The sequence below is a fragment of the Diospyros lotus genome, chromosome 9 (assembly GCF_014633365.1).
Source record: "Diospyros lotus cultivar Yz01 chromosome 9, ASM1463336v1, whole genome shotgun sequence".
Taxonomy (NCBI): Eukaryota; Viridiplantae; Streptophyta; class Magnoliopsida; order Ericales; family Ebenaceae; genus Diospyros; species Diospyros lotus.
This window is the reverse complement of record NC_068346.1, coordinates 2,170,311-2,198,135: the sequence shown is the minus strand read 5'-3', so window position 1 is coordinate 2,198,135 and position 27,825 is coordinate 2,170,311. Positions and strand designations below refer to the sequence as shown.

At 38.3% G+C, this 27,825-nt stretch overlaps 3 protein-coding genes across 3 annotated transcripts; 1 reads left to right on the top strand and 2 right to left on the bottom strand.

Annotated features, from left to right (window-relative positions):
• Positions 1-215: 215 nt before the first annotated feature.
• LOC127810298 (probable fructokinase-6, chloroplastic) lies at positions 216-5,390 on the bottom strand. Its single transcript, XM_052349687.1, has 7 exons — positions 4,941-5,390; positions 4,033-4,244; positions 2,832-3,044; positions 2,333-2,530; positions 2,046-2,183; positions 1,147-1,263; positions 216-672 (listed from the first exon to the last, which is right to left on the bottom strand). Exons 1-7 carry the CDS (start codon positions 5,104-5,106, stop codon positions 538-540), a joined length of 1,179 nt encoding a protein of 392 aa, XP_052205647.1. The 5' UTR covers positions 5,107-5,390; the 3' UTR covers positions 216-537.
• A 2,742-nt stretch (positions 5,391-8,132) lies between these two features.
• LOC127809416 (probable calcium-binding protein CML23) lies at positions 8,133-9,021 on the top strand. The gene has a single exon (XM_052348177.1). The coding sequence runs from the start codon at positions 8,194-8,196 to the stop codon at positions 8,668-8,670; it is 477 nt and encodes a 158-aa protein (XP_052204137.1). The 5' UTR covers positions 8,133-8,193; the 3' UTR covers positions 8,671-9,021.
• A 12,530-nt stretch (positions 9,022-21,551) lies between these two features.
• Positions 21,552-25,856, bottom strand: LOC127810564 (GDP-L-galactose phosphorylase 1-like). Its single transcript, XM_052350104.1, has 5 exons — positions 25,202-25,856; positions 23,259-23,686; positions 22,949-23,134; positions 22,572-22,832; positions 21,552-22,228 (listed from the first exon to the last, which is right to left on the bottom strand). The coding sequence occupies exons 1-5, from the start codon at positions 25,338-25,340 to the stop codon at positions 21,896-21,898; spliced, it is 1,347 nt and encodes a 448-aa protein (XP_052206064.1). The 5' UTR covers positions 25,341-25,856; the 3' UTR covers positions 21,552-21,895.
• Positions 25,857-27,825: the final 1,969 nt, after the last annotated feature.

Genomic DNA, 27,825 nt, shown 5'->3' with positions numbered 1-27,825 from the left:
GAGAGAGAGATTTAAAATATTCACACATAATGAGACTACCACTTCAAATTCTTTTGTCCAGTGGGTCCAAGTCCATCTTGGAATTGAACGAACTCAAATTCAAATACTTCCGCATAATTTTGTATCAAAATAGTGAATTTTAAATTTCGAATGATAGAATCAAATCTGCCTTTAAGACTAACCCTAAAATGATTCAGTGTATGATAACTAACATATTGTCACAACCAATGTGCCCACACCGTATATTCTGACGTTGGGATTAAATGCAACAAGATGAAAGTCCGAATATCAAAATTAAAGGGTACAACCAAGCTGTATCACTAGAACTTATGTCTACAATAGGTTGATCAAGGAACTAACTGTGCAGGAACCATATTATTCTGAATAGGTTCTCAGAGGCCTCAAACACACATGGTGAATTAGCACATGTATAGGACTAAACTAAACCATATAGTCTGCACAACATCATCATTATTGCAAGAAAAAATTAGCGAAGCTCGAATAGTATCAAATAATTACAGGGTGATGAATTGAAACTTAGGCCACCGACTCAAGCAGGGCATTGAGCACAGCTTCTCTGGTAGGCAAAGCTGGGATCGCCCCTCTCTCCTGGACCGTCAACGCACCGCAAGCATTGGCAAACCTCAGAGCATCTCTAAGCCGATTCTCATCCTATAAAGAAGGCATTTTACCAATTTGTTAAGGAAAGATTGGCATAGACTACGGTTAGACAAGGAAAATGGAAAGTGAGAATGATGGTTGAATTAAATTGGTTGAGAAAAACTCCCTAGACATTTGGAAACCAAAATTTAAGTGTAAGACAAAGTTCCCCGAAGGAGGGAGGGGACAGAGATGGCTGGAGGAAGAAACATGATATGCAGAAAAGCCACCTAAGACATGTTTTGTTCATTACATGACTGCTCTCTGAGAGCCTAGAAGAATTAAACAAAATGCAGACAAGCTTATCCCAAAGATCAGTTCTTTTACAGGTGAATTCTAGGGGTACCAATGTTACATTGCCTATAATTTTATTTTTTCATTTATCAAGGGGTCTAGTCTCCTTGCCCTCTTTTAGCAATAGACAAATAAAGGCAACTCCAGTACACATGCCTAAGCATCATTTAGCATTTCTGCCAACAAGATTACCTCTAACAATGATACATCAGCAGCTAGTTGTGATAATATTCCAGCTACAAAAGCATCTCCAGCACCAGTGGTGTCTACAGCGTCCACATTCAGACCCTTAACTCTGCCGCTGCACTCCTAGAAAAATATGTACCAAGACTAATAAGTTATTGGAACCTAGTAATGCAGAAAAGTTAGGAGACTCAGATACCAGCTCAAAATGGTTAACAAGTGTTTTCTAAATAAATAAATGGACTAATATGTCCAGGTTGACTGCCAAGACAGCCCCCTACAGAGCTTCCACTCCAAGAAGATAAATGTAGCTTTTGAAGGTCAAGCGGTACGGTCTACTTTGGAATGCAGTTCAATGGTTGAGTTGTTAAGAGGACAGTCACATTTCATGTGTTCATGAGCAGAATATAGTAGAATTTCAACCAAATACCATAGACCAATGCAACTACAAATCCTCTCCTCCATTAGATGACCAATGCTGAGCACAACCCTTTTGGACAATTAATCACACCAAGGAACATGGGTGATTTCATCTCATACAGAACCATATTTGTAGATTCAAGCAAAGTTAATATATACTGAAATATTTTCTTTTGGTAGTTCTGGATAATTCAGCATTGTAAGTCTAACTTTTAGTGCAAACATGAAAATACCAGTCCCATGCTTTCAAAAGAAGAATGCTTTTTTAGTTTTCTTTCAAAGAAGTATAGAACTTTTTGCTTTCATTTAGAGAAGCAAGGAAAGTAGGTAAAACATAAGGTGAATCAGATTTGATGATCTCTTCAGCTCAGTTGGATCAATGTTCCACTATGTATAGTAGAACTTTTTTACTTAGTAAAGGCAAAAATTATAACAAAAGTTTGCCTTTCAGCACAACTTAACAAAATAATATACATTTGGAGGCTTACCTTGGTGTAGTACCTGCACCCATCTGGGCCTTCAGTTACAAGGAGCAATTTAAGATTTGGATGATACAATTTACGAACAACAGCATCATCATATGGATCCTCTCCTTCTGTTAGAAAGGATATCTCTTCTTCACTTATCTGAAAAGTTATTGAAACAGAATCATCACAAATGAAGTTCCTAAATACTGTTGCATTGTTACTCTTAACTGCTCTTACGAAAAGGGTAGCAAAATAAGAGAACAACTAAAAGCTGGAAGACAATGTTATGGATTTAACCTGAAGACTACCTTAATAATATCAGCGATCTCCCATATGCTCAAAATTCCTTCTCTGGCTTTCTCTACAGATGGCCACAATGGAAGCCTCAGATTGGGGTCATAAGACAAAATCACACCAGCATCCTTTGCAGCTTTTGCAGCAGCAATATGGGCTGACTTGCAAGGTTCAGTAATCAAACTTATGGAACCATAATGGAAAATTTTTGCCTGCCAGAAGATATTTACAAGTTACTAGATGTTTCTATACAATTGAACATTAAAATAAGAATACCATTTGTATTATACATAGACAGTGATAATAGCACAATTCTACATATCAAGGACAGACTGTATATATGAATAGAACAGCTGTGAATATTTTAAAAATCAGAGTCGTTGGTATAAATGTTCAGAGATAAAAAGAGGACAGGAACAGAAACAAAACAGAATCCAATATAGTTAATAGTCCACAGTATTCTTTCTCATCATGGGTTCCCTTGCACTTAATTCTCAAGCACTCCTCATTTACCTTCTTAATTAAATCATAATCAAGTTCAGATTCTTGAAGCAGCATATCAGCACTAGGATTCCGGTAAAACATGAACTCACGTTCCCCATCACTTCTCAGTGTCACAAATGCTAAAGCAGTTCGGGCACCAGGGTCAAAGCACATCCCTTCATTGTTTACATTATTCTCCTTCAAAATATCTGCAAGCATGTATCCAAATTCATCTTCCCCCACCTGCATGCATAGCATGAAAGATAAATGATCTCTAACCGAACTATTTTTTCCTCTGCTAAATTCTTTAAGTGGAAGCTACAATTATGGCCTGTTGGTCAGCCTGGTCTAGAAAAGTGAATCACACATATTCACAAACATACACATTTCTCACTGGCAAGATGCATAAAACAGGATTCTCCAACTATGTAGCTCAAATATAAATCCTCCAGTAAATGTTAAGGTAAAGACAGGAAAACAGGGAAACCTACTTTAGTCGATTTGCATAAACTCGTATGATCATACCAATTAGGTGGGCTCATGCCACAGAGGTACAAAAGAGGCTAGAATTGATATACACCTAGTGAGTATATAAAATTCAACTAAAGCTTTTCCCATCTGCATTTTCCTTTCCTTTATCAATCCAAGGCACATTTCATACAAATAAGCCTTTTAGAGAGCAGAAAACTAGAGGATGAGAAAAAATAAACTACAAGAACTGCGTCAAAAATAAAGAAAACCCAGATAAGCTCTTCTCCTTCTTCCTCTTCTTTGATTGGTGTCTTAATGGGATTTGAACTTAGATCATGATATAGGGTGACTGCAACCTGAACTGCTGAGTTGTTGTCCCATAAGGGGCATACACCCCAGTAAGCTCTTATTTGTTTATGCATTTATGCAATTTTTAGTTTGTGGTTTAACTAAACTTGTGACCCTTGATTAAGGTGATAAGTGAAATGAGATTCATGCTGCCAACAAGTAGTTGGAAATGGTGCATTTCTGTTATTTTACTTTTGTTACGTTTTGTGTTTTTGCTTTTTTTTTGGGGTGGGTGGTAGGTGTTAATAGTTCCTCTAACAACAAGAAACATCATAAACCAGAATAATACTAAGACAGAATGGATATATTTCAAATGATAAAGACAGAATGGATATTTTGGCTTTGTGATTTACCATATTGTTGCAGACCATTAAACAACACTACGACAGACTGGATATATTTCAAATGATACCTTTCCCATGAAGGCAGATGAACCACCAAGACGAGCAATACCAACAGCAACATTAGCAGGTGCACCTCCTGGAGCTTTCTTAAATGCGGGTGCATTGGCCAATGAGAGCCCACTTATGGTTGGAACAAAATCAATTAGCATTTCGCCAAAGCAAACCACTAGTGAAGATTCATTAGTTTGACGTGCTCCATCTTCACTTGGCATTGCTTTAACTAAAAAAGCAAGACAAATGGAATTAACCAACAGTAAAATAAAAAGCTGTATAATCCAAGATATCATTATACTTAAATGGGTTTATTTACCAATTTAGGCTGTTAATCAATGTTTACTAAGTCCTAATAAATCTTAAATCTCATTTATTGGATCCAGCTATTACAGTTTAAAACTAAGACATTATCTCAGTGAAAAAGCTTTAACCTGCTATTTTTCTGCTAATTTGACACATTCCAAACACACGCAAAATTCACCACTGGAGTAGAATCTTGAGAAATCATTCAAGGTCATTTTTCGTCATTCAATAAAGAATGCTATGAAATCATAGCTCAACCAAATTGGCTGGCTAAGTCATTTTGGACAACAACAACATATCAAGACTTCATCCCACTATGGCCAAGTAATTTGGACGATATTCATAAGTTAAGATAACTTGTAATGTGATTGTCTAACTTTAGTTCTAAATCAACTTACTAATTGAAGAATAAAAATGATTAACCGACTTGAATTTTGTATTCTTGACGACGATGCAATTGATCCAACAAGTAATTGATGAAGACCTAGTTCCTTCTAAACAGAAACAGAAAGGGAACCAACTAAACAACACAAGGTAGCAAACACAAAAAAACCTAGCAATTAGCAAGCAGAATCAAGACGCAAGAAATCCAACTCAAATTTAATTTCAAAACAAGTACCTCTAAGATGAAATCGGGCCCGCGAAGTGAGAGGCGAGGAAGAAAACGCAGAGACCATGAGTCCACAACGCCGGAGACCAGCCGAACCCGAGAGCCGATGCCACAAAGGAGTTCGATTGTCCGCAGACACGCTACCGAAGCACAGAGCAGCTGAATGCAGAGCCATAGGTACAATATACTAGAAATAAAAAACAAAAAGGAAAAATGGATCGAACACAAGGAGCTAGGGACTCCGGCGATCAACGCCGAATCAGTTGATCATTGCTAGGCGATGAGCTCAACTCGATAAGCTTCAGATGGAAATGGAGTGAAAAACAAGGTAAATTCGCATAGGGTTGATCGAAAAAACCCTAGTTTTTGAGCTTTTATCTGTTGCTCTGTGAGGAGTGAGTGATGAGAGCAGCGGGGAAAGCAGAGAGAGAGAGAGAGTTGAAGCGAACGGAGCTCAAGAGCCTGCCAAGTGTCTACTCGTTTTGTAGTTGGCTTCTACGTTTATGTCTTTTTTTTTTTTTTTGTGATTATTCAAAATTTTTATTATTTTAATTATTATTAAATCTATAATTTTAAATTAATTTAATTTTTATATTTTAATTTTTTTAATAATAATTTTAATTTTTCGTTATTTCGAGCACATTCCTATATTTATAATTTTTAGTTAATTTAATTTTTATATTTTAACGTAAATAATGTGTGACATGTATTTTATTATTTTATTTATTTTTTTATATAAAATATATGAATTAAATTGATTTAAAAATTTAAGTTGTAATTAAAGTAATAAAAAATTTAAATTATTATATAAATTAAAATAATTCAAAAATTAAGTTTAACAATATAATCAAAATAATAAAAAAATGATTGATTACATAAAAAACATGTTAGAATATTAAGGAAAAATAAATAAATTTGGCCACTAATGTCCCTTTCATGTTATTCCTCTTATTTATAGAAATATTTTTAATGTTTTAAAAATAATAATGATATTTTAATTTTTTTTTTCTCTCAACTTCGACTTCGAAGGTCAAATTAAAAACAATATCAACAGTGAGCATCTATTATTGGCCGCCAATGGTTTTGTTTTGGATTGCCTAACTTATAGTCATCATATTTTGACTTCTACTTTGTTGGGAAGAAGGTGTGGCAGACATACTCAAGGGGCTTAGAATTGGGATTGACGTCCATGTTGAAAACAAGGGGGCAAGAAATATGAACCACACTTTTAGTGTTATTTGGAATCATATCAAGATGGGACGATGGGAATTTTGGTATGATGCTTCGTTGTGAGAGTAACGCTTAACTTTTTAATTTTGTTAGAAGAAATAAATTATGAAATGTGTCTTAAGAATATCAAAATTCGAATTCACGATCCATTAAAATGACACTGACATATCATAACCCGTCTTTTATCATTTGAATTATGTCTCGAATGTATCATGATCTGATTTTTAATTTATAAAAGTACTTGTTGTGAAGTGGTTGAGATTTAAATGAAATGTCAATTAGAATCATTATCATTCAAATAAATGCCACTAACCACATAACTTTAAGTTAAATAAAAATCATCCATAATATTGAGAATTCTGATAAAAAAGATATTTTGTCAAAATGATAGTGTGATGGATTAACTTACATTCGATTCACCATAAAATTTAGTAATTGTGACAATGGCACAATCATTTAAATGTGAAAACAATATTAGAGGTGATAAGTGATTGTTCTCTTTCATATTTTAATTTTTAATTTTGAGTTTTAAATTTATATTTTGGGTATCTATTTTAAAATTACTAAAAATGATTTTTTTTTTGTCTGTAACATTTTTCACATTTTAAAAATTGTAAATATATTTTGTGATGAAAATAACTAAAATATTTTTTTTATTTTAAATTTTTTTATAATTTTTTTCTTATTTTTGAAAATTTAAAAATAAATACAATTTTACTATTTAAAAAAAATAAAAAATAACTTAAAAATAATAAAGAAAACCTGGTATTAGAGTTTGAGGCTTTGAACAATTAGTCTATTTTTTAAATATTAATATTATTTTATTTACTTAAAGTGTTTGAATTTTATCTAATTAATTTTAAAAGACGAGTGACTTCCTCCTCATAATATATATTTTAACTAAATTGAGATGCAAACATAATTTATGCCCAAATCTGAACATTTCATTCACTTCTTATAAAATTTATCTTTCAATTTTATTATTATCTTTCAATTAAATGTGGTCTCCAACAATAATTCAACCTTCCATATGTCGAAAGAGATGAAAGGCGTACAATAAAAGAGTATCATGTTCTGGGCCGTTGTCTCGCCGTAGGAGAGCAAAGCAGTCCACTCGTTTTTAGTTTCACGTAACAATCACTGCCCAACTGCCCATTTCTGACAGTGACAGGTACCCCCTGTAGCCACAACCTTCTGCTTTATTTCATCTTCAATTCTACCTCACCCCCACCAATCCCGCCAGCCCAGGCTCATTACCTCCGTGAGTGCGATTTTGTTCACTCTAGGGGTAACTTTACCCCCACGGGTTCGTTTGAGGAGTGCAATTGTGTTCACCTTTTGACCGGCGAACATCATTCTCACAATTTTTGTGAAGTTGAAAAAAAGTAACGGAACGATATAAAAATATTAATTACTGTTCCATTACTTTTTTTATACTCACAAAAATTGTGAAGGTGATGTTCACCCCGTTAAAGGGGGTGAACAAAATCGCACTTTTGTTTGAAGATAAAAAAGTTATTTCAAGGGATTAATAGTCACTCTGTTTCTCTCTCTCTTCTTCTTTTGCTATCGTTGCTAACTATATCGCCTTGTTGCTGTATCGCTGCCTTACCATTGCCTCATGATTGACGAGGCGAGGATGCAGCAGAGAGACAAGATAGTCGGCGTGCAATAAAACCTCAATGATTGACGTGTAGAGGTGGTGGCAACATGAGACTGGTTGGAGAAGAAGAGGAATGAAGGGTGAAAAAAAAAAAAAAAACTTGAAAAGTAGACAAAAATAGAGAGAGAAGTCGCCGTTAGCCTCCACGGGAGTTAAAATAACCCCATTAAATGGGGTGAACAAAATCGCCCTCCAGTTAGGTCATGTCACGTCAAGAGTTATAGTAGACGCGGCCTCACTCTAACTTTACTACGCCACGCGAACGCGTCTCGAGAACCGCGTGATCCCCCGCTATAAATGCTTGCGGACGTTGCTCACTGGTTCGGAGCGGGCGAACGACCTTTGGCTTGAACTCTCGTTATCTGAGCGATGGCGAGAAGTTCGGTTGCCGTTAAACACTCCGTCACGTCGCTAGGGGACGTGGAGGAAGTGGAGAAGGTGTTCAACAAGTTCGATGCCAACGGCGACGGGAGAATCTCCGCCGTCGAGCTGAGAGAGGTGCTGAAGGCGCTCGGATCCGACGCGTCGGCGGAGGAGGTTGGGCAGGTGATGTCCGAGATCGATAAGGACGGGGACGGCTTCATCGATCTGAAGGAGTTCACTGAATTCCACATGAAGCGCCCGTCGGACGGCGACGAGTGCAGCAGCAAGGAGCTGCGCGACGCGTTCGACTTGTACGATCGCGACAGGAACGGCTTGATATCGGCGCGCGAGTTGCACGCGGTGCTGAAGAACTTGGGAGAGAAGTGCTCGCTGAAGGACTGTTCTCGGATGATCAGCTCCGTCGACGAGGACGGCGATGGATGCGTTAACTTCGAAGAGTTTAAGAAGATGATGAAGGCGTGACAGTGAAATCCATCTTTTTAGAATCAACCAGTGCTGCTGCAGAAATTGAATCGAACGATTGGACTAGAATTGACGATGGCACATATCCTGACAGATTGCAATTTTCCTCGCTTCCAGAAGGCAAGCAGATTGCGATTTTCCACTATCAGATCTCTCAGAAGGCATCAGATCTGAGAGATGCCGTGGAATTGGAGCAAAGTAGCAATTTGTCAGGGGCTATAATTGACTTGTACTTTTGGTAGCTTGTAGTGCTAACTTTTGACCATTGAATGGCCTATCTTTTTAATTCGTGTGCTCAGTAATATTTCCCTTGAAAGTTTCAACGAATACGAGATGACTTGCGTATCCCTATTCCACGTTTCTTTGTTTTGGACTTTAACCCTCATTTTCTGCTTCTTATTTTTTTTTATTTTTTTTTCCAATCATGCTAGATGACCAACTGCCTTGACAATTCATGCCAAAATTAGACATCTATCCTAAGTGGTAATTACACATCTATCCTAAGTTGCATCTACGGCCCACGCCTTCTTATCATTCTCTCTTTTTCCACCAAAAACTTTTAAATACCCGTCCAAACCTTATTTCTCTCTCTCTTACTCGGATACCCAAGCTTTTTTTATTACTGATATATTCTCTCTCTCTCTCTGATGTATTCTCTCTCTCTTTCTCTCTCATTCTTGCTCGTGGTTGTCCGAACCTCCATTGCATAGTGCGTGACCGGTAGTCGATCTCGAGCTGGCATAGTTTCTCTCTCGATCTAGCTCACGACTGTCCGATCCTCCATCACATAGTGCGTGATCGGCAATCGATCTCACATTCTCGCTCTCACTGCTAGTTTCTCATTTTTGCCGTCCTTTTGATCCTCCATCTCATTGACGATCTGTCCATCGAGAGCTCGCCTTCATCTCTTTGTCTCATTTTTTTTTCTCTCTCTCATTCTCCTTCCCCCCATATCTTTCTTTTCTCGTTCACCACCAATGTAATGCCACGTTTTCCCAAGTGAGCATTATCTCGAGATTTTGGGAATATTTTATTATATACAACATAAGTCTCTCAATATACATACTCGTATTATAATCGTTTCCCGACAATCCCGATCGTACCTTCTTAGTATATCAAAATTTAAGAATTAATAGACTAAGACAAGTAATATCAATCACATCAGCGGAAGCAAGATCGAAACCTCAATAATATTTAACCGACAATTCCTTTTACAATAACCAAATCGATGCTTCACATGAAAATATCAAAATATTACATAACCTCTGAACATCATAATCATGGACAAAAACTTACGAAAACTAAACATAACCGCTACATCTCGATGATATTATTTCCCTTGGCGCCACTGCATTCACCTGGAACGTTTGAATATTCCAGGGACATAGTCCAAATTAGATACTGAATCATCTAAGTAAGAGTTCAATAACATTTTCATGCAGATATGCAAAATCATATGCATAAAATTGATAAATCCTGACATGCCCAGCCTAAGAGAATCCCACACAGCATTTAGCCCTAACTGGGAAAAATGCAATCTTTCTAAAGGCGACACGACCACACCGATCCATTGGCAAACCAATCCTGTTTAAGAGAGACAACCTTGACATATGAACCCGGGAATCACCCTATTGTCATTGTTAGGCTTTACGCTCCTACTCAAAAGCATTCCAAAACACAATCCAACACAACCCTAGCCCCAAGAGTGTCACATCAGCACTATCCTTGGAATCGATGTCACCTCGGCATTAATGCTATTGCTCAAAGGAACCTGAGATGGTGTCCACTCTCAGCCTCGCCACTTGAGCCAACAACCGAGGTGGTGTCCACTCTCAGCCCCGCCACTTGGGTCCCGTAGGGTGAAGTCCGTCTCAGCCCCGTCCCAAGTGGGTCACCTAGCATTAATCCTAGGTACGCATCCCGAGTGCTGTCACTTTGGGCTACGTCACAGGTTACCAACCCACGTCCCACATGGATGACACAAAACAAGCCAATGTCGAAAATCATAATATGCATAGCTTAAAATTAACATTTCGATGTATGAAATTTACCGTACGAAATTTAATGCATGTGTAAATAATTGTTTGGACAATCCATCACAATAAACCTAGCCACAGGGATGAACACTCACAGTAAACCATTCATATGTTACTTAAAGTCTTTTTGGGTAGAATCACTCACCTTTAGACGAAATTTCAAATTAACAAGCGCGGTTTGCCTCAGCTTACGTGCCTGCCTCGATTTGCGTGCCCTCTTCTCACTTTGCACGAGTCACTTCACCTCAAGCCGCAAGGTACCCTAATCATGCAATAATATAATTTTCTCACATTTTCTTATTTTCTCCTATTTTTCTTCTCTAATAATTCAAAATAAATATCTACACAACTATTTTCTCAAATATTTTTACATAATAAATCATAAAATAATTAAATAAAATTTCTGGAAGTCGAATTACCAAAAAGCCCTTCGTCATGCGCCTTCACGCGCTTGGCGCGTGGGTGCAAGCAAAGTCTGGCGCATGCAACTCACACGTCACCGTCTTCAACCTTGAGCCAGCTGCTGGCGGTTGCTCCGATGCCCTCGAAACCGGTACCCCTCGAAAGCCCACGAAGAGTCGATCACAACCCCACCGATTTCAAGCCGAAAGGCCACCGGGAAGCCCATCGGAAGTCGAGTTGCAGGTCGCGGTGGCGGTCCACCTAGGGCTTTTCCGGCAACCCTCGAAACACCCTCAAAACTCACCAAATTCTCCAGAAATGCTCTTCTTGCCTCAAGGATCAAAAGCCCCTTATTGGTTTCCCTCAATTCGTTCTCAAACTTGAGCGATTTGATGATTCAAATTTGGCCGAAACCCTTGGCTATTTATAGCCAAAATTCGACCCCCACGTGGCCGATTTCCGGCCAAACCTTTCCCCACACGCTTCCTAGACTACCCTAGGCCATGCCCTGATGAGATTTGTTGCCCAAATCTCCCATTTTTTCTACCGAATTCGCGGCCAGATCTGCCATGCTTTGGCAGATTTTCAAAAATTGCACTTTAGCCCCTTAGAAACTTCCTTTTGCATTTTGGCCCTTATCCTCAAGCCCCTGATCTTTCTAGCACCATCACTAAGACCCTCAAGATTTTTACTTCTCATTTCTCCCTTGAAACTTCTGAAAAATTACCGTTTTGACCTCCCTCGGGCAATTTTAAAAAATTATACTTAGGCCCGATTGATCAATTTGACCTCAAATCCACTCGATTCAACCTGAAACCACTTAAGGGTTGTTCTATACATCGAATACTAGTCCTTGACACTCTCTGTTAACTTTTTGGACATCGTTTATAAAAATTCGGTAATACGACCTAATTGGCGGCTGTATTTTTGCTGTACCGAAAACTGTTCCCGATCTCATTTCTTTTATCACTAAAAATCATAATTTAAATCACTCGTCGATACTACACCATTTATCTTGGCTATCTAGGGTCCGGGATACTCCCTCTGACTAATTCGGTCGTCCAAATCTGTGTTGGTGTGTCCTATAATCTTATTTTTTCCACAATTCCATTTATGCCCTTTATCAAATATCATCTTTATCCTCAAATTATTCCCAAGTATTACAACCAACGTAGCCGTCTTCGTCACTGTTGAAATTGTCATTTCCATTCACTGTCGTTCCTTGTCATTTCAATATATTATACAAAATATAAATATACACAAATTATATATATTACATAAAATATTTATATATATACACACAAATATATTTTTTAAATATAACTATAAACTAAAAATATATTATACAAAACTATCTAAATCAAATTAAATCTATTTTGTAATTTTTAAAATTTTTGGCTTGTAACATATTGAAACTTTTAAGAGCGTTTGCTATTTTTAAAAAATTATTTTGTACTTTTGTTCCATTTTTTAAGTTATAAAATAAAAAACAAACTATAGACTATAAAATTATAATATTCATTTTTAATAAAAGATATATTCATATATATCAATCACAATACAATTATATTTCTTCTCTTTAATATTCATATAAAACATAAAATTTTATGTATTTTATAATTATCTTATATATAAATAATTATATATATTTTTATGTTATTATTCATTTATATTGCTAGAATTAAGAAATTAAAATTTTTATGTAAAATTATACAAAACCATAGTATTACAATTTCACGTTATACAAGTAATACAAATAAATAATAATATAAAAATATACTTTTAACCCGGAATATGTTATTTATTTGTATGTCTGTTTAGTTTATACTTTTATTTAGAAAATATGTATATTTAAATCAAAGTTATATACAAATACATTTTCAATAAATATACTATACATTTATATATGTGTTAGTTTAATATTTTAAAAATTAGAAACAAAATGATTAGAACTTCTAGTTTCTGAACAGATGAGAACGAAGAACGACGATAACAAAATGATCAACATTTATGTAACATATAGAGGTGTTAACATGGTTGGAGATAGAGGCATCGGTGGAGAGAGAGAGAGAGAGAGAGAGAGAGAGAGAGAGAGAGAGAAAGAGAGAGAGAGAGAGAGACAGAGAGAGAGAGATGGATGTGAGCTCTTGACAGACAAATTGATAGTGAGATGGAGGACTAGACGAACAACGAGAGCAAGAGCGCAAGATTGATGACAGTAATGGGTGAAGGAGACACCAATGGCAGCAAAGAGGGTCAGTATAAGTAGGTGACAGAAAGAGAGAGTAAAAGACAACAATAGGTGGAGGAGAAGCTGGCGACAACAATGGGAAGAGGAGAAGCCAGTGATAGAGAGGGGGGAGAGAAAGAGAAAGAGGAAGAAAGCGTGGGTATTCAAATTATTAATTTTTTGGATTCAATTTATCACTATATTTTAATATTAAAATATCGCAATAAGGTAAGATTGTTAAAGAAGTTGTAAGGGAGTTGTTTATCTACTACTATCCATCTTTCTAATTCGTGTGCTAAAGCTTCAACCAATACGAGATGACTTGCGTATCCCTATTCCATGTTTTATTGGTTTGGACTTGAAGACTTTCCCAACCCTCATTTTCTACTTCTTCCACTTGTTTTTTTTTCAATCATTTACTGAGAGTAGCCCACAATTTCAAATAGAATAATGGTACAACAACTTAAAAATGGATCTAAATAGGTAGGCTTATTAAATTATTAGTATCGGACAACATTTATATTGTATTACTCGACGTGAATTAATAAGGGGTGGTGTATGAACCCTATCATCTCTTATGGGACTCACGTCTTTACTCTCAAATTATTTGTGTCGGACAAATATTTTGTTACTCAATGTACACAACATGACAAAATCATCCAAATAGGAGACTCATAGATTTTGCTCCAACACCGACAATCAATAATCTAAAGATCAAGAAAGTCGACTAATGAGAAGTGTGTGGTTGCATAAAAGCTTTATTGGCCTCACACTTTTCTGCTCTATTAGCATTTTTAAGATCCAAACTTAAGTTACTTTTTTAATTTATATGTATGTGTGGTCCCATAAATATTATTGTTTTATAAAACTTGGTATGTGAAGTTAGCATAAATAAATTGCCACTAGATCAATTTTAGATATTGAATAAAATTGTGTTTAAAATTATTAAAATCAGTACAGAAATGTATTGAATATTTCAACATAATAGAACTATGTCAGGTGATTTTATAAAATTAAATATGATTATTTAAATATTTAAATAACCTTTTGGTAATTTTATGGACAATAAGCGTGATGGATCTTTGAATTGGTAAGGAAGCAAGCTTACGCTTTTTAATCTCTTAACAACGACTTTGTTTCATCGCGACCGAATTGCAAGGCATTAAGAATGCCTCTCAACTTCCAGTTAGCAGCCAAAAAGCATTAAGAATAGGCAAAAGGCATTAAGAATGCCTCTCAACTTCCAGTTAGCAGCCAAAAAGCATTAAGAATAGGCAAAAGGCATTAAGAATGCCTCTCAACTTCCAGTCAGCAGGTAATGTGCATGCCCGTGTAAGGGCCGGACCTTGCTATATTTCCCAAACGTGGATGAAGCATAAAATAATTGATCGGGCTTCAATGCGAGACGCAGCAGTGAAAATGCAGTGGTGAGGTGGCAGCAACCGGGAGACATCAGGGAGGCAGCCTCAAAGGTGGCGATGGTCGACATGAAGTGAGGCGGCGAGGCGAAGGTGAAGGCAATCAGCATGAGGTGAGGTGATGGGGTGGCCATGAAAAAGAGAGAGAGAAGAGGCAGCTATAGAAGGGAAACAAAAATATTTTTCCTGAGAGAGGAAAATTTTATCATTTTGACATTTTCAGTGATCTCATGTATCAATCAAATTCGGATAAAATAACATTTCACATGCAAGAACTCTTTGGCCCCATCTCTGACGGCTTCGATGAGCGTAGAGATAGAAAATTCCATCATCCACTGAAAATTCACATTATCGAGGGGTTTCTGGAGAATACTTGCGACACTTCCGGGAGGTCAAGTTGGCGACACTAGTGGAGCTCATGGAGAGCTGCCGGAGCTTCGACCACCCCGTGGACTGCATCGTTTATGATCCTTCTTGCCTTGAGCTGTCGACGTTGCCAAGAAACTAGGGCTGGTCGGAGCCGCATTTTTCACTCATCCTGTGCCTTTGACTACGCAGACCACAGCTTTTATGCTGGAGAACTGAAGCTTCCTGTTTCACTTGGGTATGAGTTTTTGTCCTCGAATTGCTGTCGCCTCGAGCTTTGGACTTGTCGAGTTTTGTCACTGGCGATTAACCTTACTGCTGGCATCCGGTATCATTGGTGGTGAACTTTAAGGGTGAGCAAAAGTTCGGTTAAACTGAACTAATCGAACTGAACCGATAAATTTGGTCGATTTGGTTCAATTTTTCAAAAGGAACGGTTTAGTTCGGTTATTTTTGTCCTTAAAAATCGATTATTCGGTTTGATTCGATTATTTTAGTAAAAATAACAAAAAAATTGAACCGAACCGAATAGCAATAACTCCCGCTCTCGAATTGAACGGCCCCCCTCCCTCACGTGGGCGTGGCAACTCCCTTGCCAAATCGAACCGGCCCCCCTCCCTCACGCGGGCGCGGCACCCCATGTCTGCTACTGTCTTCTTTTCTCTTCGTCTTTCTTTCTCTAAGACTCTATCCCTCTCTCGCCATTTTGTCTTTCTTTTTGAGATCTGGCCGGCCGCAGCACTACCTCATCTCATCTCTTCATAGATCTCAGATTTGGTCGCGCGACAGCACTATCTTTGGTCATCTCTTCGTCCCTTCTATTTTCCTTCACCATCACTCGCCGTCTTCGATGGCAAAGATGAAGGCTCTTTGAGGCTTCGTAGATTAGGTCGCCTCATCTTTTCGTCTTTTCTCTCTCCCTCCACCATCCCTCGTCGTCGCCTATGGAGAAGACGAAGATGACGCCGATGCGAGTTGTTGCTGATGGCCAGAGAAGAAGATGACGCCGATGGTTTTTAGGTAAGTTTTCTAGGTACAACTTCTCTTTTACATTGAAAGTTTGAAACCTAGATCTACTAAAATCTAACCATTAGATATTTTTAATTTTTGGGTATGTGGGTCACCGCGGTTGGGAAAATCTGATGATCGGTTCCGATCATTGGAATCACCGGCCGACTAGGTGGCCGGCGACAACAGCAAGGCAGTCTCTTGGTTATTTTTGTGTTCCAATTCATTTTCAGTTCGGTTTGGTTCGGTTAGTATGGTTTAGGCTTCAGTTAGTTCGGTTTCGGTTACTTCAATTAGTTGGGGTGGGTCGGCCGGTTCGGTTCATAATTTTTGAGCGGTTCGGTTCGGTTATAACCGATTGTACACCCCTATCGAACCTTGCTAAACTTCAGACTCGCAGGCCGTCGTTTCTAGTAGGGGTGTTGAAAAAAATCGGTGCACCGTAAAAATCGGCCAGACTGAACCGATAGATTTTTTTTTTGGGCGGTTGGAAACGGTTTAAAAGCTGTCCAAATCGAGCGATTCGCAGTTTGGACAGAAGAATTTCGGTTTTAAACCGAACAACCCAGAAAATAATAAAAAAAACAATTAAAAATAATTGTTTTGGAAATAATTGGTTTGCACAGTACATTATTCAATTACATGTACGTATATATATTTGGAAATAATTATATGTTGTATATTCATTGTATGATGACATGCACTATTTGATGTTATGTCACAGGTAATCATGATGGTAATCACAGGTAATCTTTATTTACCATTTTTAAGTAACATTTTTAGTGATTTTAAGACTCACCTATACCATATTTTCAAACTGCGGTAAATCGCACCAAATCAGACTGCAAATGCGGTGTGGTTTGGCCACACCCAAACCAAACCATGGTCTGGTTTGGTCAAAAAACCGCACCAACGGTTTGGCGTGTTGAAAATGGTTCAGACCAACCAAATCGCACCGCCAACACCCCTAGTTTCCAATTTCCCTGGGCGATCATGTTATATATAAGTGTATATATTAGTATTATTTAATAATAATTTTTGTTATTCTTATATTTTTTGAAGTGTTTATATTTGAAGCCAACTTTTAAGAAGTGAAAGTCGACTGTTGTAAATGCTGCAGAAATGGCTCCTAGTTGGGTCAGCTAAAGGCTTGCAAAAGTCGGTTGTTGGCCACTAGAAGTCGACTCTTGCACCCTGGAAGTCGACTTTCTATTTCAAGGAGTCAACTTTTGTTGGCATTTAGAATCGGTTGACCGTGGTTTGTTAGCCCGCATTGAGAAAATAAACACAAATACAAAGGAAAGAAACGAATAGAACAAATGACAAGTTGTACGCAAAAAAGTTTTACGTGGTTCGGCCGAAATGATGCCTAGTCCACTAATGTTCTCTAGTTATTCTGGCAGAGTAACAGTATATCATTTCTCGTCCCCCATTTACAATGGTTTTTCAACCCCTATTTATTGTGTGAAGTGTTTATAATTTGAATAATCTACCAAATAGAAAGATAAGATCACGTTAATTGAGTTCTCTTATTAGTTCCCCGTAGTTAAGAACAGATTCCGCTTTTGTAGGGATTTGATTTATTTTGAATTGGGAAGGTTGACTTCTTCTTTGCAAGCTATGATGGGTTTTCGATAAGCCCGCAAATGTTGCGTTGAGCAAGCTAAGTAAGTTTGCGGGAAGTTGGGCATGCAACACTACTCACGCCATTCCGTGACCTGAATTTGATGTAGTGACCTGCGACTTTGATTCACCTTGGATTGACAGGGTTTCAGATGATCGGGCTAGCCTTTTGGGCCATTTTCGACCCAACCAATGCGGTTTGAAAATACACATAACAACTTTCGATCTGAATGTTAGAATTCCAATAGCAAGAATTTGAACCAATATGTTTTTTTTATTTTTTTATTTCAAGGGCATGTCTTTAAATTGGAGGGATGTGACTTTTCCAATGGATAAGACTATTCCTAATAGTCATGATATTTCAAATAAATTATGCTTTTTTATTTAAGTTGTGTCTATTGATAGCACCCATTTAATGTCTATAAATAGTGTAGACAATTGGGATGTAAGGTGACACTTCAAGCCACCTATTCTTCTTCATTCATTTGTTATTATTTATCTCTCTATTTGCTATCTATTCTCTCATTGTTGGGTTGAGTTCCTGATTATGGAAGAAATCAAAAAGTGTAATTTTGATTTCTTAAAATTAGGCATTCTATTATGGGGGTAGAATTTCTATCAACTATTTGCACCTAAGTGGATAAATTACTATCCTAAAGATAGTTTTTTGGAAACGTCTTGCCTTAATATTCTATTTTTATTTTGCCTTTCCTCAATTATTCTATCAGTTTCTTTGAATTACCGCAGCAAATCTTACCTGCCAAGCCATCGTCGTCGAAGCCATCGGAAATGGTCTCAAGGGCAAATGAGCTAAAGAGGCGGCCGACAGTCTCTTGGTTCATGATTTTGTTGAAGATGAAGCGGGTGGTGATAAGTGTAACTTTGGCGTCTTTGCTTTGCAAGTGCTTGGAGTAGGGTTGTTCACAGTTCGGGTTGGCCAGTTTTTGGCCATTTTAGTACATCGAACTGCACATGGAGTTTTCCTTTAGAGTCAGATCGTGCGGTCTATTTTGATGTAAAAAAATCGCACCCAGTCGCACCGCATTTTGTGATGCGGTTCGGTGCAGTTTCTACAATTTGATTACATTGATTCACTAGCACAACAAATCAAGAAAAAGAAGCAAAAAGAATATAAGACAACCAGATTTGGCCTGGTCTCCAAAGGAAACTAGAAAATCAAAACATAAGACCAACGTCTGGTCCCAGAAAACCAAAACAAAAATGACAAACAACACAAGGCAGCAGTACCACTGTTAGAAAACATGATCTGATCATACGCAACGGAAAATAAATTAATTAAAAAAACAAAAATGGAAAAGGGGGGTCGGGGCCGCACGCGCGCGCAGTCGTGTGGCCGGGCCCTTTGGCCTGACCATGAACGCGGCTAATGCCGCGCTCGTGGGCCAGGCTCACGCCCAGCTGAGGGGACACGGGCCCAGCCCGCGTCGTGGGGCACAAGTCGCCCTAGGCGGTCGCGGGGCATGCCCGCGTCGTGCGCCCCCTCGCCACCGCCTTAGGCGGTGGCCCCTACCTCTTACCCCCCGCGACCACCGTCGCCAACAGCTACGGCAGTCGCAGCAGCAGCCATGGCCGCGCTGCCCAACAGCACGGCTTTCGGCCATGGGCGCCGCTGGCAGCGCCAATCGTTGCATCTGGCGCCTCCCAGCGACGCATTTTCTTTTGGCGGTGCCGCTTAGCGGCGCCGACCGGCCCTGCCGGCACCGCCCAGCGGTGTCGCGGCCATCAACGGATCGAAATCCACCGCTTTGCCTTCCCCTGTTTCCTGTTTTTCTTTATTTTATTTGCAAAATATATATATATATATCATATATATACATATACATATACATACATATATTACGTTCCAGCAAAACTTCAAAACAAACATATATATGTTTAAATAAAAAACTTTTGTTTTGTTCTTCCAACAACATACACGTACGTATATCTCATATACATAAATTTAATTTTTGATTCAAAACACAAAAAGATATCCGACAAACACATAAATTAAAACCATAAGTTTGGAAAAATGATGGCTCTTCTTCTTACTTATTGTTTTGGCCCCCTGTTGTACTTGCGTGGCCTTTTTCTTACTTTTCCCCTTCCTAGTCTTACTAGAAGAGGTAACAGCCATCACAGTACCTGATTTCATGTTGCTTTGTGTCGTAATAAGCATGTTCATTAACTCAGCCGGAGTACACTCTATTTTATTCATATAGAAATTCGATATGAAATTTCCATACGAATCTGGCAAAGACTGAAGGATCAAATCAATTTAGAGGTGAGAATTCAACTCATCCCCCAAACCCTTCAGCTTCTTTAACAAGGAGATCATTTTGAGAATGTGTTCCCCCACTGATCCTCCCAGAGACATCTTTGCCCTAAATAGTGTCTTAGATATCTCATATCTCGCACTCCGACTTTGTTCACCATACAACTCTTGTAGGCGAGTGATGATAGAGTACGCGTCAAGCATATTCGCATGTTGACGCTGTAATTCACTACTCATTGAAACAAGCATATAACTCCTAGCGGTGAAATCATCATCTTGCCACTTGGTAAGAGTATCTTGCTCCTCTTGAGTAATGTTTTGAGGAACACTTTTCCCTTCATCATCATTAGCAGGCACGGAGAGACAGAATGAGGTTGAATGAAGCACTTGAGGAGATATTCCATTTTCTAGAGATTTCAGCGATCTTCTTCGCTTTCTGGGTCTTCATCGATTACTTTCTCCCAAGCTCATTCGCCTTCCGCCGAGCCCTTTCCCCACTCTCCTTGTCATCGGCCAGCTCTACCTCCTTAACAAACCCTTCCACCAGACGCTGGCAAACATTTCTGCTTGCCACGACCTTGTTCTGCTCCTCTCAGGCTCTCTGGCGAATCGTTGATCGAATTGGGGGAGGGTGTGACTGTAAGGGAGAGAAGATAGAGGATGATCGGTGATCAGATTGGGGGAGGGTGCGATGGCAGAGTAAAGAGGATAGGAAGAATGAAAGGGGGATTAGGGTTGGGGTGGCTAGGTTTTAAGCTTTTATATTTATAGTAATAAAATATTCTTTATTTTTTTTATTGTATTTATTTTCGGGCAGTGCCAAATGTTTAAACCGCAAATCGGCTTGTTTGGACATTTTTCAAACCTTTTTAAACCACAATACTCAAAAAATGCACGATTTGGTCCAACACCAAGCAATGGGCTTTCTCTCTCATGATTCTCTTTGCCGTTGGTGTTTCTCTTATCCAAGAGCTTCACCGTGCAATCACATGTTATATTTTTTAAAAAAAGGTGTAATTGTTACAATTTACAAAATTAAAAATTAAGAGGTACAAGAGGTTGAAATTTAAGTTATAAGTGGCATATGGCCAAAGTGACAAAATGTACTGGAGTTGGGCGCAATCAATCCATCGAGATGCGAAGCCAAGCCTTGGCTGGAAGCAATCATTCGCCTTAGCTGTTGTTATCTGTCGGCGGGCAATAATCTGACCATCTAATTTTTGTTTAGTTTAAGTTGCCGGATGATTATTTCTACACGTAATTTGCTCAATTATGCTATGCGCGTATGGTTACAACTGTCGCAATTTGCAACCCCAATTGTCGTAAATAAATAATAGAAAGAGAAGAAGAAGAAGAGTGATCGGAGATAAGCTGTCCCGAGAGATCGTCAAGAAGCATCGCGTAACTCGATGTGGGTCCCACGCCAGATCGCTCCACATGGTTGCCGGATCGTTGGGATATTTCATGTTTCGACAAAATTAAGTATACAAGTTACAAATGGCTATAGAGCTATGCCTTCTACAATTTCTAATATTCAACAATTCAATGTCACAGATGGTTGTTGGCCTCGTAGTTTAATGCCCTGTTTCCAGGTCTCGTGGGGTTCGTCAGGAAAACACTTTACAGGTATACAAACAATTGCAAACAGATCCTGCAAAGGATTATGATGAACAGCCAAGCAAACTTTTTACGATATAGTTACAAGATAAGGGGAGCAAAGTCTTAAGAGAGTCACAGGACATTTATGGACAACTACTTCAACCATCGTTCGGAACAGATTCTGGGTACCACTTTACCAGCATACCCACCACTAAAGTAGGGAACGGTGAAACGAGGGCAGCCCTTCAATGACGCCGAAATTAGTCCCTCAATGCAGAACCATACAATCTTGATGTAAACGGGAGGCAACATAGGCCGGATGAGCCTCGTGACTGGATTCCTCCTCGTTGACAGTGGTCCCATCAGATCCGGCCTCTGCTATACAGGCTGCTTCCAGGATATGGGCCATCACCTCTTCAAACCTCTCCGACGACAGGGAAACCTGGGCAAGAAGTTTCCAGGCATTCTCCTCTGATGCATCGTCGTAATCCTTCCTTCTCTTCAGTACCATATGACCGCTGATTTCCCATACAGCAGGATTCACTTGTGTGTCCAGAAGTTCCTCACTTACTTCTCCACATGCTTGTTTCTTTGCATAACACTGATCATTCATTCAGAAACAGTTTAGTGTTACTAAAATGTTGACAATGCTTGTCTCGCTAACATTTTCCCACCCTTTCCTGTTTCCTCTCCAAGTATTATCTACTATTTAATCAATCTCTCTTTTCTATAATCCCTTTGTTTCTATCTGGTCTGCAACAATTTTGGTAAGGGAGAATCTTCATTTCCTCGTTTTTCTCCCCTTCCATGGTAATTAGCATATTAATAAATCACCACAAGGACCCATTATGCAATTAGCAGAAAGCCAAACCTTACATATACTCAAGATGTACTCTGAGAACATTGTGAAGCAAGGCCAAAAGTAAGAATAACAGAAACTTTACCTGAGGGAACAGGAAGATCTTTTTCCCACAGTCAGCAATCAGAATATTAAAAGGAATGTTATTCTTTTCAAGATGAATGCAGGAATTAGCAGCTGCATTGGCCAAGTCAGTCAGCTTAATTCCACCCTCGAGCACAAGACCGAGCACAGGATAATTCAACAATTGTGAAACTGTCACTCCACTATCTGACAGCTTCTTGCCAGTCATTAACTTTTCAGTAGGGGCCTTTTCAACTGGAAAGGGTACAGCTAAGTAATATGCCTGTCGTTTGCATCAAATTAAGCATCAAATTAATCACCAATTCTGAAAAATATTGTCAGAACTAACCAAACAGCAAATATGTTGGTAAGAAACAAGCTACTCAGAAGTAGAACTACCTGAAAATGAAGATGATTAATGGTTGCAAAGGCACCCAAACTGTTGTAACCCAATCTGAAGGCCGGTTCTGCAGCTTCTCTAGCCAAATGTAAGGCAAGCAAGAAGCTTTCATTGTCAATCTTTTGTGGGAGGCAGTCAAGAACACGGGGAATCAAAAGCACATGTCCATACTCAATAGGGCTCACCTATAAGCAACAATGAGAAAGTAAAGGAAAGAAAGGGGCCTACTAAAAATCATTAGCCATAAGGAAAAAACCACAAGCCCCACAGAAATAATAAAAGGTATGGTGAAGATATCCACTTGATTACATTAATAGCAATGATATTTGGTGAGTTTGAATCAGCACTGATTAGCGCGTTGGGAAAGAAATGGGAATTGTTGTCATTGCTCTGTTCAAATCTGAAAAGTACTTCTTCCTGGCCAACTTTGGTGAAGTTGAACTTGCTCTCATCAAAAGGTTGAAGAACCTGATCAACACGAAACTCAGTGGGCCTCTTTTTCAGGTGGCGACCCTCATTAAGTTGTGCAATAAAACCATACTTCCCAGGAATAATTTTTGTCTCACAGGTGGTCACATCATAACGAAATAATCCTTGGGTCATTCTTTCCTCCCACTGCCCCAGTAACAAATTGTTCAGGAAAGCTGTTGGACATCCTTCACGAGAGAAACTATGATTACAGTTACCAATTGCCCCATCTTTGTCTTTCCTGAATGCATACAGAGGAAGCTTAGAACCTGAAACATCAACAAGTGCAATCAGTAGAGGGGAGGGGGGTTGGGAAAAGGAGAGGAATGATTTGTTGGAAGAAATTAAAAAATTCTAGTATCTTTTCTTTTCTTCACTCTTTCATGTATGCTATCTTTTGATAAGAGTTTGCAAGGGAAAACAAAATGGAAAGAAAAATATAGTAAAAAGTTAATTAAAGTATTGAACTTATATTTATTTATTTTTTTCATTTGATTGAGTTCAAAGATGAGAAGAAAGTAGATACTTGTCAAAAAAAAAAAAAAATCATTTTTGGCTTGATTAACCATAAAAATATATAGCTTTGAGTAACTCCACTTTCCTTTCTCTTAAAAATATATAGCTTTGAGTAGCTTTGTTCTCCAAGTTTGAACATACTGTTAAGACTGTTTGTTTGCCAGGAGATGCTCAAATCGCCCATCAAAGTTCACAGTTCTCTATAAAGATGGGAGAAGCAACAAAAGAAAACTTGTATCTTAAAGAATTTTTGAATATCTACTTATCTAGGTATCATAATTCTATGGCAGCACAGAGACTAGGCTAGTTTAATTATACGCCAATGCTTAAACTTTATGTAATACCCCCAATTGCCATGTGTCAATCTCGTGTATTTGACATGAATAAGCCTAAACTACTAAAATAGGAAGTGAATGATTTTGGACTTCCTTGACAAGGTATGGATTATTATCATCCTTTGAGAAATTGGACCAAACTATAAAATTTTTTGAATTATTTTAAGTACCATCTTCAACAGATACTAATGCGCCAGAGCAGAAGGGATTGTGGACTAGAGATTGGAGAAATTATCCATGTACAGGAATTAGCTGTCAAGCCCCGGAATTGGGGGGCGGACAATTCTGGTATTTTGGTTCTTAATTAGAAACAGAAAGTGAGAGAAGAGAGAGAAAAGGGAGAGAGATAAGAGAGAAAGAGAATTGGAGGGAAAGATCTTTCTGTTATTTCTCAACGTATCGACATTCTCATACCGGCAGGCCCTATATAGTGCCTGCCTTCTAACCAAATCATAACCATCATAACCAAAGGAAGTAATCTGTTGTACAGTTAGCTACCCAACCTTCTAACCAATTATCCACCCAGCTAACTGACCTTCTAACCAATTAACCACCCAGCTAACTGTTAATACAAGTGGCTAATCTTTCCAACAAAATACTTGTTTGCCCTTACGGTCGTGACATTAGCATCTTCGGAAGACACTAATAATTAGCTCAGAACCTTTAGGGAATTGTGTATTGAAGGCTCGAGCAACGACTAATTTGCCCAAATATTTTTGTTTTACCAATGTAGGAAGGGAATTTCCAAATTCCACATGTCCTACATTAATTTTTCCATTTGGTTTCTACATTATGTGGTTTCGATTCAACGACTCCACCAGGACAGGAATCAAACCTACATACATTTATCCATAATCACACACAGAACAGACATTACAAAATTGTGTGCGCACGCGTCTGCGTGAGGTATCTGATCGATAAGAAGAAACATACCAGGTAAACAACACTTGCCGACGCAATTGCGGCCACAACCGAGGGCTCTGGTCTGAGAATCGACGACCAGGTCATCTTCAGAGTGATCCTCGTCCTGGTAGTTGGAAACAACCGTCGGGACCCTTTTTATGGTCAACATCTTCTTTCCTTGCGAAGAACCAACCAATATCTCCAGGTATCTATCAATGCAGGTATATACCTATCTAGTCTACTAAGAATGCAAATTAATTAACAGAGACGAGCAGAAAAAGGCGGAGGAGGCGGCCACCGCCGGCGAGGAAGAGGAGATCGGAGGGGGAGCCGCCTTCGGAGGGGAGAGCGCCTCTGCCGCCGTGAGGGGAAGGGGTCCGGTGCTTCTCAACGCCGCGAAGAACAGAATGGCGGTGGATGATCCACCGGGGGGATTTAAGTCCAAGCAAAGCCGTGATGAGATAACGTAAAGGCGTTACCGAAATCGACAAGGGGAGCCAGCGGTTCGTCTTCCTTCCGTTGCTCGATCGATGGATGGATCGCTCTTCGATTGAGAGAGAGACAAGTTGGGGCTTAGATTCGGTGCGATTTGGAGGGCTTAGGTTTAACGCTAGTTTGTCTAAATATGGGGATGCCTCTCTCTCTCTCTCCAACTTTTCAAGATTTCACGGCAAAGTGGAGAAACTGCTATTTCTAGTTGACCCGTCTCATATGATATAATTAACGAGAATCTGGCAGGCTCTTGGTATCTATCTATCTTTTTTATTCCACAATAGTTTAATCATTCTCCAATTAGCGAAAAAGAAAAAGGTTGACAAATTATTATATTCTCACCAATTCCTAGATCAGGGGCGGGTCTATAAATTTAGGTTGAGGGCTGAAATTTAAAAAATTAATGTAATAAAATTTTTATGTAATTAAAAAGTTAGTACAATAAATTTTCATTAAACTTGTGTTTAATGAGATTTTGAAACAAAAAATTTACCTACAACAGAATCTACATCTATTATTGTCAATTCAAATATTTAATAACAAATTCCAGACTTCCAGCCACACCAATTCCTAAGTTCTTAGTTAAATGCAGTAGTAAAATAGGCAAGCAGAAACAACAAATCAAGCATAAATAACAAAATCACTTACTTAAAACTTGCTGAAAAAAGCCAGCAATTTCAACAACAAATCAAGCATAAACAAGTAAAAAAAATATGGGAGAAAAATAGAAAATCTATCGAGATTTAGCTGTCAATTGAGAGAATCAAGGAATTGAAAGAAGAGAAAACATACTTGGGCTTGAATGAAGCAAATCTGGATATTTGGGGGGGGGGGGTAAAACGAAGACCTGAATGGCTGAATCAGAGGCAGGGGCCAAGGTAGCGAGCTAGAGGGCGAGGCCGACTGGCCGAGCGAGCGTGGAGGCAAGGGCGAGCGAGAGTAAGAGAGACTGAGAGAGGTAGTCAGGTAGAAAGCGAGGGCGAGTGAGAGCGAGAGCAAGAGAGGCAGATAGCGAGTATGAGAGGTAGTGAGGGCAAGAGCAAAAGAAAGGCAGCGAGAGTCGGAGGGCGAGCAAGAGCAAGAGAGAGGCAGAGAGCGAGGGTGAGAAGCAGTGAGAAGACGAGCAAGAGAAGATGAGGCAGAGAGCGAGAGGCAACGAAGGTGAGCTATGAGCGAGAAGAAGGTCGAGAGAGGAAGGAGAAGAGAAATGTGGGTTGAGGTGGGATGGAGTGACTTTGGGCTGGGTTAATACTATATAATCAAAAAAATTACTTCATAAACTTAATTTTTGTTATGGGCTGCCCTGGGCTTCAACCCAGGGCAGCTCACATATAGATCCGCCCTTGTCCTAGATAGAATATGAAGAAAATATGTAAAAATATTTTTATAATATTAATAATAGTAATAAAATATAATTAAAATTATAAAATTGAAATAAATTTTTATCATTTAACAAAGAGTAATATTATTAGTTATGTATCGTCCTCGTTGGAAGAGTTGTAAGACAATAGAAACAATGACATATGATCTCTTTAATATCCTTCAATGAAAATGAGTCACATGATTGATAATATCGTCATCAATCATAACTCCTAACATTATTCTTTAACAAACGGTAAAAGTATATCTACTATTCCTTAGAAAAACAATCCAAAATTAGTTCTCAATTTAATGAGCCAAATCTATATTTTTACTTTTTTATTATCACTGTTTTTGTGTGGTCATTTGATTTTTTTTTTATTTGAGTAAGTTTAATATTTATTTTGACTTTTTTTTATATGATAATTTAAATTTTTTATTATTTCAATTATACTCATCTACCTATATTTTTTAGTCAATTTAATTCATACACTTTGACATGTAAAAAAAAAAAGGGATTAAATCGATTTATTTCACTTTTATTTTATACATTAAAATATAGGAATTAAATTGACTAAAAAATATAAATACAACGGTGCAATTGAAACCACAAAAAAATTGATTTATTACGTAAACAAATATCAAAATATAAAGATTAAATTGATTCGAAAATGTAGATTCTAGGGAGTAATTGAAATAATAAAATGTTCAAGTGACTATATAAAAAAATATAAAAGTATAGAGATAAAAATATGAATTTATCCTAATTTAATGCATTAGTAAACTTAAATTCATTCCTTGAA